Raw genomic sequence first — 15,497 nt, 5'->3', positions numbered from 1 at the left:
GTTGGGAAGCATGTAATCGAACGAAGAAAGTGGAAGTGAACCTTAACTTACGAGAACACGAGTTTTTTTTTTTTTCTGATTAGCATACATTTTTGTTCCATTTCGTCCCCTGGAATTGCGAAACCCATAAATTTTGTCTAACCATTCGGCCTTGAGTGTGCCCAGGAAACACATTTCCATTCTGTATGCGTATTCATCTCATGACTGGGAACCCTCAGCCAGGAACGATGCTCACCCAGTCGTTTCAAAACCATAGGTTTTTCTCGAATATATGCTCAGTGTGTTTCCCAGGCAAAATTTTCTCAATCTAACTTAACCTATCCTCCTAGGGCTGCTTGGCTGAGGTGGCTGGGTGTGGTATTGAGATAAATACCCATACAGAATGGAAATACAGTATGCACCCAGGAAAGGTACCCAGAATTTAGAGGGTGACGTCATCGCGCACGACTTTCAAATTTAGTCGCCAGGCCAGCTGATTTCCCACATGAGCTCGAGTTTTTCCGCCTGTTGACATGGCTTGTCTCACTATGCTGACTGCGTTAGAACAAAAATGTGTTACTCAACCACGTGTTACTCAACGATTGAGTGTGTATATTCAGTACCCTCGTGTCCAACGCGGTAATATTGTCATGCACGGGTCTCATGTTGGACCAAAAACATGTTGGACAAACAACAGAGCTTATGGGGAAAAATGAATTATGCCAGCAACCCTAGGAAAAGTCACCCTAAATAACTACCATATACCTATACATATATTGGTACTACTATAATTATAATAAATGGTACTGTACTGTGAATAATAACTAACCTTTTAGGATAGTGTTGGTGGGCTTGCTGGGAATGGAAGGTGGTATCCGAGGCTGTAGGTAGTCCTACTAGGTCCCCGGAGGATGGCTGCTGGCGTCACTAGCGGTTAATGGCTGCTGCTCCTCCTCAACCTCCCCCATAAATCCTTCAAAATCACACTCAGAATCACTATCCTCATCCACATCCATGGAAGGTCCTGCTTCTGCCCGTCCTAGCACTCTTCTCTCTTGGTTTTTTTATTATGGTCCTCATGCTGGCTTCATTCACGTCATAGGCCTTGGCAGTATCCACATTCCTCTCCCCTTTCTTCTTCCTCTCGATGATTTCTAGCTTGGTGGCCTGAGGGAGGTGCCACTGCTTCTAGGGGTTCTCAGAAGGCTTCCTAGGTATTGTGAGCAGGGGAAAAATGCAGTAGCAAGGGCAGGAAATACAGCAAGAAAAAATCACCATCTAATGCGAATTATGCGACTGAGTGGCGCTGTGGTGGGAGAAATTTACACATCACGTGAGAGCAGAAGCATTTTTGATTGGGCGACATCAGCATCATGTCACGATAGCGGGCAGGGGAGGCTACTTGATTGGAAGTTTTGATTGCCTCTCAGAGTCACAGGAATGTCCAGTATGACCGTGTTGGACCGGGAGTGATCGTGCTAGAGGCGAACTCTGTGGATTTCGCCCACTTCTCGGGGCTCCATCCGTGTTATGCTAACGCACCCGTGTTACAGTATTTAAATCAAATTAAATCGTACTAATTTTTTGCTTCGTGCTGGACACGAATCGTGTTGGACGCGAGGGTGCTGTATATATATATAAAAATTCATGGTAGGTGGGGGCGCTCACCATCCACTCACTCGATGTAGTGCTGCTGTCAGGTGTCTGCTCTTTCCTCTCTTCCATCCTTCTTTCCTTCCAGCCTCTTCTGTCTTCCTTTCCTTCATTCTTTCCTTGTCCTTCTGCCAACGGGTAACTTTACACTCCCTCTTCTGTCTTTCCTTCATTCTTTCCTCTTCCTTCTGCCTGTGGGTGACTCTACACTGAGTGACGAGCCAAATGGTTTCCTATACACCAGGAAACTATTTACAACACCGGATGGTAACCACATAACCAAATTTTGGCACTTGGTGGTTTAATGGGTAATTATTGCACTCCAGCCGGATTGAGCTGGTGAAAGTTTATATCCAAGGGGTGGTTGAGGTTGATTGCTCATGTAATGCCACTCAGGGATGAGTGAGGCTGGTCACTCTCATCTTAAATGTCGGGACGAACTGCCTAACCCCGGGCTTCAACGCTCCTCATGGGGCAATGTAGGATTGGATGATGGATGGATGGATGGATATATATATATATCAATCATCATCATCCAGACCTCCTTTCCCATCCAAGGGCAGGGTGATGAGTAGCATTGTCCAGACAGCACAAACTTGCCCAGTCCAATAGGCCACGCTTTCATTCACTCATCATTCAGGCCCCCGGAATCCTGGCTCTACCAGATACACCAAAAACATTCACCACATTCTGCAGCTTCACACAAACGTATCCGATTGAGTCAATCCGAACGCTGCCATGCTCACAAGGGGTGCCAGAATCCCTGATCATGCACATCTCCTCACAACATTCATCCAGCCAGCTCAATCTCCTGTCAGTTCCCTAGCCTCACCGACTTCCAAACCTCTCTTCCTCACACACTCATCCACTGAATCTCTCCACCTTCTCCTTGGCCTACCTCACCTCCTCCCTCCTTCAAATTCGCTCAAGTATACCTTTTTCACCATTCTATTGTTATCCATTCTTTCCACATGACCATACCACCTCAGGACACTCTCTTCGATTCTGTTGTCCACCGACTTTCTCACTCCACACCTTTCACAAATCACATTATTTCATATCCACATACATTCCTCAGCAGTCCCATCTCCACTGCTCTTACTCTTGACTTTTCATTTTCATGCCACACCATACTCTCACACCCATATGTTATAGTTGGCACTAACACTTCCTCATTTTTTTTTTTTTTTTTTTTTTTAATGTGAGGAAGAAGGAACCAAAGACCATGAGCCCACAATAACTGCTCCCTCCAACAGAAAACAAAATACAAGTGCGAGCCAAATTCAAGATTCGATCATTTCGAGATGCCTGGACACACTGCATTTGAAAGACTGGAGATCATAGGAAGCAAGCCAAATTCAAGATTCGATCATTTCGAGATGCCTGAACACACTGCATTTGAAAGACTGGAGATCATAGGAAGCAGGAAATACAGACAGAGGGAGACAGTTCCAGAGTTGACCTGTTGCATAAATGTAGGACTGGGAGTAACGGTTAACTCTGTGCATTAGAGAGTTTGACAGAGAAGGGATGAGAGTTTGCTGCTAGATGGGTGCTACGCGCCTGTCTTAGAGGTGGAGGAATACATGCAGATAGTTCAAAGGAGCAGTGACCATTGAAGTGGCGATAGAAAAGAGATAAAGATACAACAGTGCAGCGAAAAGACCGAGGTTGAAGGGAGTCAGTAAGAGGAGGAGAGTTAATAAGACGAAAACCCTTTGACTCCACCCTGTTGAGAAGAGCTATATGTGGGGAACCTCCCCACACATGAAAGTTGTACTCCACGCTGGGGCGGATAAAACCCATGTATAGAGTCGATAGTTGTGCAGGGGTAAAGAAGGAACGGAATCAGCTTAGCACATCTAATCTCTTAGAAGCAGATTTTAGAAGAGATATAATATGATCTTTCCAAGACAAGTCCCGAGTAAATGAAACCCCAAGCAAGTTCAAGGATGATGCAGGATTAAGCTGAATATTATTAAACATTAGTGGGTACACTTGTGGAAGATTTTGTCGGGTCATTAATGCATTAAAAACGACAAGATTATTTTTACCCCAGTCAGAGATACGAGCCAAGTCGGACATTAGGTGTGCCATAGCCTCATCCCTTGTTTGTCGAAGTAACTGCTGAGATGGACGTTGCTGGAACCGAATGGAAAGGTGAAGGATGGAATCATCAGCGTATGAGTGGATAGGGTTAGATGTGCCGCTTAGAAGATCATTGGTGAATAAAAGGAAGAGAGTTGGTGATAGGACAGAGCCCTGAGGAACACCACTGTTGATAGATGTAGGAGAAGACCGATGGCCGTCTACAACAGCAGCTATAGAATGACCAGAAAGGAAGCTAGAGATGAAGGCACAGATAGAAGGATAGAAACAGCAAGAGGGCAGTTTGGAAATTAAAGATTTATGTCAGACTTGATCGAAAGCCTTTGAGATGTCAAGTGCAATGGCAAAGCTTTTGCCAAAGTCCCGAAAGGAGGATGACCAGGAGTCTGAAAGGTAGATGAGAAGATCGCCAGTGGAGCGTCCCTGACGGAACCCATACTGACGATTAGAAAGAAGGTTGTGATTGGAAGGACACTTTATAATTTTTCTTTTAAGAATTAACTCGAAAACTTTTGAGATACAGGATGTTACAGCAGTTGGACGATAGTTAGAGGGTTGGGAATGGTCACCCTTCTTTGGGACTGGCTGAATGAGAGCAAACTTCCAGCAAGAAGGAAATTTACAAGTTGATAGACAAAGGTGAAAGAGTTTACCTAGGCAGAGTGTAAGCACAGAAGCACAGTTCTTGAGAACAACAAGATGGACTCCATCAGGCCCATATACCTTGTTATTAATGAGGCATGTGGACCTGTATATTTATATTATTATATATATTTATATATACAGGTATATATAATATAATTATCATCATCATCACCTGTTGAGTGTCCACTGCAGGACTGGCCTATCCCTACCGAAGCAGGGATGATACAGCCAATGTATCTCTACCCAGTTGCTTGGGCTCTCTGGTAGAGACTGTACATAGGGTGAGAAGTGCTTGTGAGTGTGATTGTAAATGTTGGAGTGGCTTTGGATGTGTGTGTAGTCTGTGAACCAAGTGTAATCGGTTTACCTTAAGCCGACGGCTGCAGGCATACTAGTAAGTGACACTGGTTCAACCACAGCACCCCTTATGTCTGCCAAAGCATTAAGTGGCTTGGTGAATCCTTCCCAAAGTTTTTACAACTCTGATGGGAAGCAAACCCTCATCCACCAGCGTGTGAGATGCACACTCTACCACTGTACCACAGAGGCTCCACATATATATATATATATATATATATATATGATATATATATATACTGTATATATATTATATATTTATATATACAATATATATATATATATATATATATATCCATCCATCATCCAATCCTATGTTGCCCCAAGAGGAGCATAGGAGCCCGCAGCTAGGCAAGTTGTTCCTGACAGTTGAGATGAGAGTGACCAGCCTCACTCATCCCTTAGTGGCATAACATGAGCAATAAACCCCAATTACCCCTTGGATACAAACCTATATAGGCTCAGTCATGATAATACTGTACAGTAAACTCTTAGTTGGGCAGTGTAATTTAGCCAAGCCCCTACACCGGTTAAAGTGAAATGCTGGGTATTGCATAGTACCCCCCATCGGCTCAATATTCAGCATCTAGCCAGATATTGCATTATTATCTGTCAATAACCTGTATCCTAAAAACTTTCTCATGAGTAAAAGATGTATTTTAAGCATAAAATACAACAACGATGCAGTAATACAGTGCAGGTTGCCAGCCGTTTACAAGCTGGCTGATACACCTCAACCCTGGATATTGGATAGAACCGCTGATTATGTCCCGTTTTGGTGCTGGATATTGCATAATTTTGCCAGATATCGCTTTAATAGAGCCAAGTCAGCAGCGTCGGATATTGCAACAATGGATAATTGAGAGTACTGTAATGTGTTAACCAGTTCTCCAGCCAGATCCCAACTTCCCTACTAAAATCTGTGACCTCAGGTAGACTGTAGATATGCTTCCCAGTGTATAAAGGTAAAGCAAACATAATAGTGACAATAAAGAGATTTAAAGTTAGAAATTAAGTATGAAACCACTTATTGCACATTCATTTTCCAGATTTCATGAGTTCCTGCATCTGTTTGTGGTTGCTATATGTCAGAAATCCATGTATCATGTATGTATCATGAGGGTTTACTGTGTAGTGAATAGCTACAAGTTACTCTTTTTATAATCTTATTTACATTACTCATGCATTGTATATAATGTAGAATTATTAATCATGTTCCTTTTTCCAGCCATGATGCCTCAGATTAGTTCAATGCAACAACATGGTGGTCAGGCACCTCCAAAGCCCAGAGCAGGGATGGAGCTTCCTGCTAACATCCAGCCCAAGACCCCAACTATGCGGCCCACCATCCTCCCCTCCAACACACCACAAATCCGTCCTGGAGCATCTGTGTCCACACAGACGGCTGGTCAGCAGCTGAGCCAGGGCCATATGGCTGCTCCAACTAGGCCACAGGTTAGAAATATCTCACACATGGTTAAGATGATGAAATTTTAACATTTTAATGCTCTATAACCATCTGATGCACCTGTTAGAGCGAAGTTCCAACACAGAATACTGTTCCACTGCAAGCCTGCACACCACAACACTCTCACTTTATGCACCTTCCTCTTAAGCAGACTGTAATCCTACAGCACAGCCTTTTAAGAATATCTGTTGGAGCATTCAGCTGAAGTGGCCAGATTTTTGCAGTCCATTTGTAATGGGGTATGTAAATGCCCACGTTGCCCAAAGCTAAAGCGGGGATCCTCTGTTTGACTCGCTGGTAATGTGCCACTTGTGGAGTGCGTGGGCCAGGGATCGAGTCCCAGCCAGATCAGTGATTAATTTGATAAGTTTCATTTAAGTTATTACATTGGTTGGCAGCAATGTAGGATGTTGGGAAAGGCTTTGTTGGCAATTTGATGTTGTTCCTTGGTTAGCTGACAGCGTCCTTGTCCTTAATTCCGAGGATGAGCATTTCAGTGTGGTCCGCAGCATCCCCAATGGTGGCCTCCAGTACTACGCTACCATGTGTGTTCAAAACACACTAAATTAATCACCAAGGGAAGAAAAGAGGGGCATTAATGGGGTCTGTAAATGCCCGCATTGCCCGTACCAAAGCAGGGGATCCTCTGTTTGGCTCAGTGGTAACTTGTGCTCATGTGGATTGCATGGGCCAGAGATCAAATCTCGGTCAGACTACTGATTATAGTACAGTACTTTGATAAGTTTCATTTCAGTTATTAAACATGTGATTCACACCCTTTGAGCTATAGGCCACAAGAGCAGTATATATCCATGTATTGAGCAGTATTGTAGGTCACCTGTATTAACTGTTATATTCATACATATCTGTATCTATATATCTATATCTGTCTATCCATCTATCTATTTATCTGTCTATCTATCTATATATATCCCTCCATCCATCCATCCATCCATCATCCAATCCTACATTGCCCCATGAGGAGCGTAGGAGTCCGAGGCTAGGCAGTTGGTCCCGACATTTAAAATGAGAGTGACCAGCCTCACTCATCCCTGAGTGGCATTACATGAGCAGTCAACCCCAACCACCCCATGGATAGAAACCTTCACCAGCTCAGTCCAGTTGGAGTGCAATAGTTACCCACTAAACCACCAGGTGCCAAAATTATATATATATATGTTTGTCATGGCATAAGTTTATTGAGTGTGGTAGGGAAGGTCTATGAAGTGGCAGAGGATGTGTGTGTCAAATATTTGCAATGAGACAGATAGCAGAGAAGGCTTGTGCCTGCCGAGTGGAAAAAGGCTGTGATTGTACCCCTGTACAGAAATAAAGATGAGCGAAGTGAGTGCAAGAATTATCATGGCATATGTTTATTGAATGTGCTATGGAAGGTATGTGGAAGAATTATTATAGAGAAAGTAAGAGAGATATCAGAAGTCCTAGTGAGTGATGAACAGGGTGGCTTTAGGAGGGCAGAGGATGTGTGGATCAAATATTTGCAGCGAGACAGATAGCAGAGAAGGCTTGTGAAAAGGACCATAAGGTGTTTATGGCATTCATGGATCTGGAAAAAGCAAATGATAAAGTGGACAGAGAAGGATTGTGGAAAGTTTTGCGCATGTGCTGTGTAGATGGTAAGCTGCTAAGTGCTGTCAAGGGTTTTTATGATGGTAGTGAAGCATGTGTAAGGGTTAATGGGCATCTAAGTGAATGGTTCACGATCAGTGTGGGCGTGCAACAAGGTTGTGTGATGTCCCCGTGGGTGTTCAGTATATATATATATATATATACAGTAATCCCTCCAATATCCGACATAATAGAGCCATAGGCAGGTCCGGATAGTGGTCCTGTCCGGATATTGGGCCCCAGCTTATGGACTCATACTTATGGACCCTAACTCAGAAAAACACCTATACAACTCCCTCTGGACATGCATTGCACCTATTTAAGACCCAAATCACACCAATAAGGGACATAAAAGACTGAAATAAATGCAAAAGAACCATAAAATGAGGTTTTAGAGGTGAGTTTATACAATATTAAACATTTGGGTACTTACAAGTCCCTTGCTCCTGGACTGGTTTGAACCTCCAGTTTGCAGTCCACAGTTAATCCTCTGCACTCTAAATTCTAATTTCTTAACACTGCATAACACTGTAAATTCCTGTGTGTTCTAGCAGCAAGGTATTGCAGTTTATTCACAAAAAACAAGCACCTGTGGCTTGCACTGCTATGAGCATCTGCTCTCGATCGGAGTTAGACTGTGACTGTTGATGTTGGTGGGGTAACAGAGTTGCCAGATCGCAACGGCCACATTACCAATCTCCTCAAATTTCATTACCAAATTTAACTTTTCATTACCAAATTCGTAAAGCTAGCACTTATTCTTCACTAATTATATATATAAGTGGAAATACATGTAATCACTCTCCTTATAATTAACACCACGTTGAATATTTTCACACTATGTAGGGTAGCAGATTAATCAGAGAGAGCAAACAATCCACCATCTCCATCCTGTATATCCTCATACATGTGAAAAATCCATTTGGTAATGCATTATTCTGATTCATTACCAAACAAATTTTTCATTACCAAATTGGCCCACACTTGGTAATGAAAAATACCAAATGGCAACCCTGACAAGGGAGGGGGGATGGGGAGGAAGGAAGAGGTGAAGAGACCATGGTGTAACAGTTGTTCGGCGCCAGGCAGGAATTTCAAATTACGGGAGGGAAAAAAGTCAGATTTTTTTCAAACTTTTTGTGGTTTTTGGCCCATTTTGGGAATACTGGATCCCAGGATGATTATGTCCGGTTAGTGGGGATGTTCGGATATTGGGCGTTCAGATATTAGAGGGATTACTTATATATATATATGGATGGGGTGATGAGAGAAGTAAAAACACAAGTAATGGAGAGAGGGATGGCATTGGTAATGAATGGCCATGGATGGAATATCCCTTGTTGTATGCAGATGATGCAGTACTGCTTGCAAGTACTGGACAAGAACTTAGTAGGCTAGTGCAGAGTTTTGCTGATGTCAGCAAGCGTCGTGCCTTGAGAGTAAATGTAGAAAAGAGTAAAGTGATGGTTATTGAGAGAGAAGGTGACTCCCGGTGCAATGTTACAATGAATGGAGAGAGACTAGAATTGGTGAGAGAGTTCAAATACAGTAAGACCTCACTATAACGGACTAACTGGGGCCCAAACCATTCCGAAAAATGTGAACTTCTGATAAAACCGTCTGGACTTCCCCCTGCTAACCTGGACTTTTTCTGATATATCAGACATCAGTCCAGATTACATTAACAGTTTTTAAACTGTTTTGACTACCTTTGCGGTACTGCACTGTGTTATAACTTCACTTCATTAATCCCTCCATCATCCAATCCTACATTTCCCGACGAGGAGTGCAGAAGCCCGGGGCTAGGCAGTTGGTCCCGACATTTAATATGAGAGTGACCAGCCTCACTCATCCCTGAGTGGCATTACGTGAGCATTCAACCCCAACCATCCCTTGGGTATAAACCTTTACCGGCTCAATCCGATTGGAGTGCAATAATTACCCACTAAACCACCAGGCGCCAAAATTTGGTTATATGGTTACCACACAGCGTAATAAATGGTTTCCTGGTGTTCAGGAAACCATTTGGCTTGTCACTCAGTGTAGAGTCACCCACAGGCTGAAGGAAGAGGAAAGAATGAAAGAAAGAAAGAAAGACAGAAGAGGGAGTGTAAAGTCACCCGTAGGCAGAAGGACAAGGAAAGAATGAAGGAAAGAAAGACAGAAGAGGATGGAAGGAAAGAAGGATGGAGGAGAGGAAAGGGCAGACACCCAACAGCAGCACTACATCGAGTGAGTGGATGGTGAGAGCCCCCACCCACCACTACTTCGTTAATCAAATGGTATAATCTATATAATAATACTGTACTGTACACAGATAAACATGTCTTTTATTTACCTTATTGTGGTGAACACATCTGAAGTGGTCAGGTAGTCCGGACTGCTTCTGGCTTTATCAGACTATTTCTGATATATAGGAATTTAGTTGGGTAGTGTTCGATAGAAGCGAATTCTGGTCTGTTGAAGTCTGTTGTATCGAGGTTTTACAGTACCTGGGTACAGTTATAGAAAAGAGAGGAAAATGTGCAAAAGAAGTTGAAAGTAGAGTGACACGAGGAAAAAAAGTAGCTGGTGCAATGAAGGCCTTGATATGATACAGAGGTTTGAGTGTTGCAGCTGCACGAGGCATACATGAAGGAGTGTTAGTGCCATCTTTAACTTATGGATGTGAGATTATGGTGTGACATGAAAAGTCAGGAGTAAGAACAGTGGAAATGGGACGGCTGAGGAATGTATGTGGAGTACAGAGAGTGGATAGGACGGGAAATAATGTGATTCGTGGAAGTTGTGGAGTGAGGAAGGTGGTAGACACCAGAATTAAAGAGAGTGTACTGAGATGGTATGGTCATGTGGAGAGAATGGGTAACAATAGAGTGATGAAAAAGGTATATCTGAGCAAATCTGATGGAGGGAGGAGGTGAGGCAAGCCAAAGAGAAGGTGGAGAGTTGTGGTGCATGAGTGTGTGAGGAAGAGAGGTTTAGAAGTTGGTGAGGCTACGGAACTGACAAGAGTTCGAGCTGGTTGGATGAATGTTGTGAGAAGTGCGTGATCAGGGATTTGGCATCCCTTCTTAACATGGCAGCATCCAGATTTACTCAATTGGATTTATTTATGTGAAGCTACTGATTGTGGTGAATGTTTTTGGTGTATCCAATAGAGCCAGGATTCCGGGGGCTTGAATGATGAGTGAATGGAGGCATGGCCCATTGGATTGGGCAAATTTGGGTTGTCTGGACATTGCATCTCCTCACTCTGCCTGTGGGTGGGAAAGGAGGTCCAGATGATGATGATGATGATATATATATATATATATATATATATATTCCATCCATCTATCATCCAATCCTATGTCGCCCAACAGAGAAGCATAGGAACCCTGGGCTAGGCAAGTTGTTCCTGACATTTAAGATGAGAGGGCCCAGCCTCACTCATCCCTGAGCAGCATTACGTGAGCAGTAAACCCCAACCATCCCTTGGATATAAACTTGCGCTGGCTCAATCCGATTGGAGCACATTAATTACCCACTAAACCACCAGACATCAAAATTTGGATATATGGTTACCACCCAGCACAGGAAATGGTTTCCCAGTATACAGGAAACCACTTCTGTTTCCTCTTCACTAGTTTCTTTATGTGCTTCTTGCTCTCGGTATATTTAGTTCTTTTTTCAGTTGAACCCCAGTTTTGTAACCACTCTAACCACTTCTTCCTCTTTTCCTCCACTGCTCTTTTAACCTCTTCATCCCACCATGCTGTACCTTTCCTCATGTTACTCTAGCCGCACCACACACCACTATAGCATTCCTAACTAAGCAGTCCCTAAATGCATTCCACAGGCTGTCCAGATCCATTTCATTCCAATTCACTGATTCTAACTCCTCCCCTACTTTGGTCCTGTATTCATCTGCCATTTCTTTGATCCTCAGCTTCGTGACTTTCAACCTTTCTCCCTGACTGCTCCTCTCTCTCCTGGTCCACTTCACTCCTCTCAGCTTGATCTTACCTCAGTCATGTGATCTGACAGACCTCCACATCGTACTCTCACGGCCGTTGTATCAGCAACCATTCCCAGCAATGACTTCCCTACAAGCATGTAATCAATCAGGCTTCTTTCAAAACAATCCCCGTTTCCTCTGTACCATGTATACTGTATTTATCTGCATCTTTGTGTTTGAAATACGAGTTACAAATGTGCAACCTCCTCTCCTGATGCGTATCCTTCAGTCGCTTTCCATTATCATTTTCTCCAGGTACTGTACTCCATTATAACTCATTATGTTATCCTCAGGGCCAGTGCCTACTCCTCCATTCATATTGCCCATTACAATCACTTTATAGCTCCTGGGCATTTTTCCCACTTCATCACCCAGCCCAGCCCAAAACCTGTCTTTCTCTCTCACACTCCTGTCATCACACTGTGCATACACCATGTTCACTGCCACACATTACACTTCCACTCCTCCACTTCACACCCTTTTATCTTTGTTTCACACACTGCCATCACAGCATATCTTATGCTCTTGAACACATTCTTGCTCTGCTTATTCACACCTCTCACATTCCACATGGCCATGTGAACCCGCCCATTTGGTTGGGGCCCTGGACAGGTATTGGATCCTCCAAGGCTCTCCGAAACATATGCCATGATTAAGTGATTTTAGATAGGGGAATCTGGGGGATACTCAACCCAACCCAAAACCCTAGTCATATGGTTACCACCCAGTGTAATACTCTATGTGGTTTCTTGGTGCAGGAAACCATATGGCTTGTCATTCAGTGTAGAGACCATAAGGCATCCCTAAATTGAGTGTGTGAATGATGGTCTCCCCACCTATCACATAACATTTTGGGATGCAATTTCTAATGACTTTATGGGACTTGTGAATCTCAAATAATTTACCTACTTTCTGGCTCTGTATCATATACAGAATGCTATCCAGGGCATAAGTCAGTCTCCCATTTTTAAATGTTCTGACACAGTAACATAGTTTGAGCCACCATCTCCATTGTAAGGTCAGTGAATTTGTCCGGTAAAATGAAGCAAAAAATTTTGCTGAAAGGTTCAACACAGTAAAACTCTCCTGTTCTTGTGTTCCATTACCTAATCCCCACATTAATGATGTCTTCTATTTTGTGCCCCCCCCCCCCCTGTTTTTTAAGATAAGCCCGAATGTTTAAACACTGCCAACATTAACATTCTCATGATCTGGACTACTATAAAGTATCCTATTCCTGCCAGTGCCTCTTTATATATATATATATATATATATATATATATATATACACACACAGTATATACGAGGTGCTACCCAAAAGCTCCAGTAATTTGAACAGAGGGAACCAATCTTTTGCAGTTTTGCCTTTTCCCACTAGGAGGAGTCAGCAACACCCCTTGTGCGTCAGTGTAGCCCCGGCCGTGTCTGTGAATGGATGTGTTGTTGAGCTACTCTTACTATTGTAATGTGGTGTGTAGGTGGTTTGACAGTTTTGCAATGGTGGACCTCACGGAACAAAGAACCTGCATCAAGTTCTGCTTCAAGATCAACAAGACCGCTGCAGAAACTACTGGTTGCTTCAGCAAGCTTTTGGTGATAATGCCATGTCCTAAAGCAGAACATTTTCCTGGTACGAGCAGTTCAAGGAAGGACGAATGTCTGTCGAAGACGATGGCCGTTCTGGACGACCGTCAACGGTAACAACACCAGAAGATGTCGGAAATGTTCATCATGCTATCCTTGCAGATTGTAGACTAACTATCCATGATGTTTGTGATATCGTTGGACTTTTGTACGGAATCGTGCAACGCATTTTGTCGGATGTGTTGGGCATGAGACTCATCGCTGCAAAATTTGTGCCAAGACTGCTGAGTGACGAGCAGAAGGCATATTGCATTGCAGTTTTCAGGGAGCTCAAGGATCAGGTTAGAAGTGATGCCACCTTTATCTCCAAGGTCAAAACTGGTGATGAATCATTTTTTTATGGTTATGACCTGGAGACAAAGCTGCAGTCATTGCAATGGAAGTCTCCCAATTCACCGAGGCCGAAAAAGGCACGTCAAGTTTGCAGCAATGTCAGGTCTATGTTGATCATTTTCTTCGATATCCAAGAGAGTGTTCACAAAGAATTCGTCCCACCTGGTCAGTCTGTCAGCGGAAAGTTTACTGTGAAGTTATGCAGCGTCTGAGGGAGAACATTCACCGCAACCGTCCAGAACAATGGAAGAACAAGGACTGGATTCTGCATCATAACCACACCTCTGTCTACACATCCTTTGTCAGGCAGTTCCTGGCTTCCACCAATGCGGTAGTCATTCCCCACCCACCCTATTCACTTGACCTTGACCTCTGCGACTTTTTCCTGTTTCCCAAGCTGAAATTGCGACTGAAAGGGTGTCGATTTGACTCAATTGAGGAGATTCAGACAGAGTCGCAGGAGGTGCTGAAGACCATCACACCTGAAGCCTTGCAGGGATGCATGGACTCGTGGAAAAGACGTTGGGACCACTGTATACATGCCCAAGGGGACTACTTCAAAGGTGACAGTGAGAACTAGGAGGTAAGGTAACTTACAGTACAATCCCAGCTATCCGGTATCCGGACAAACGGAATACTCAGAAATACGGGAAAATTCAAGGGCTGGTAAAAATGTCAGTAAGTTATAACTGTGCGCCAATTTGAATGGACCGCCAAACCGCCATTTGATCGTGTCACGCGAGGCTGGGTGAAGTCAAAGAAAGCGAAGTGAAGGCATTTCCGGCTAATGTAAATCCCTAGCAAATCCTCTTAACCACCCCTCCTCTCCCCCTCTTTCCCCTACTTGAATTCAGCCATCTTCCACACCCTCCAAAAATCACCAGTCTGCTTTTTGCCACCAGACAGTAAACAAGCTCTCTTGCTATTGTGGTCCTCTGCTAGACGGTAATTTGTACACTCCAAAATGCCTAAAGTGCAATCTAAACGTAAGCGTATCGTGCTTACCTTGAAACAGAAGCTGGACATATGCAACAGACTTGAAAAAGGCGAATATTATAAAACACTAATGCTTGAATATAAATGTTAATAGGAATGAAAGTTTACTTTGTTGGAAGAAAAATAAATAAATAATATGCCTGCATTTCATACATACATCATTTATTTTATTTTCTGCAAAACAGCTGAGTGGCGGGTGAGGGGTGGAGTGATGGAGGTCAGGTAGGGATGAAGAAGACCAGTCGGGGTCAGAAACGTAAACAAACTCATGTGGGGGCACAGGTGTCGTGATAATTCTACAGTGCAGTCTTAACACATCATCAGTTCACTAATAAATGTTCAAGCTTTTATTTCTTTATTTTATTTTTTAATTTTTATGAGTACAGTACATATAATGAATACAGTAATTCGGTAAACAATGGACTGGTGCAATTTGCAGTACTGCAAATTGCTAGACATTGCACACGTGGGTTATGACCATGGTGTGTGTTTACAAGGCAGTTTTTCAGGCGGAATCTCTTAGTGTAACCCCTAATGTGACTGGTGAGTACCTGAACTGTATTTACTGCTGTGATAGCCTTTGTGTAGATTTGACTTGAAAATCATAAATACGGGAAAAATCTGTAACCGGGAAGGTAAATTCCCCAAGCCACCCGGTTAACTGGGAGTGTACTGTACTTTCCTGCA

At 43.3% G+C, this 15,497-nt stretch overlaps 1 protein-coding gene across 1 annotated transcript in view; it reads left to right on the top strand.

Moving 5' to 3' along the window:
• The window catches only part of LOC145414562 (uncharacterized), a 117,596-nt gene that overhangs the window by 72,710 nt on the left and 29,389 nt on the right, over positions 1-15,497 (top strand). The window contains exon 8 of the mRNA XM_080284080.1: positions 5,972-6,198. Coding sequence (XP_080140206.1) covers positions 5,972-6,198 — 227 coding nt within the window. The remainder of the gene's footprint in view (positions 1-5,971; positions 6,199-15,497) is intronic.

This window comes from Coenobita brevimanus, chromosome 100, assembly GCF_032717465.1.
Source record: "Coenobita brevimanus isolate Jiangsu-jjx chromosome 100, ASM3271746v2, whole genome shotgun sequence".
NCBI classification, from domain to species: Eukaryota; Metazoa; Arthropoda; class Malacostraca; order Decapoda; family Coenobitidae; genus Coenobita; species Coenobita brevimanus.
This window is presented reverse-complemented; position numbering and strand designations above follow the sequence as displayed.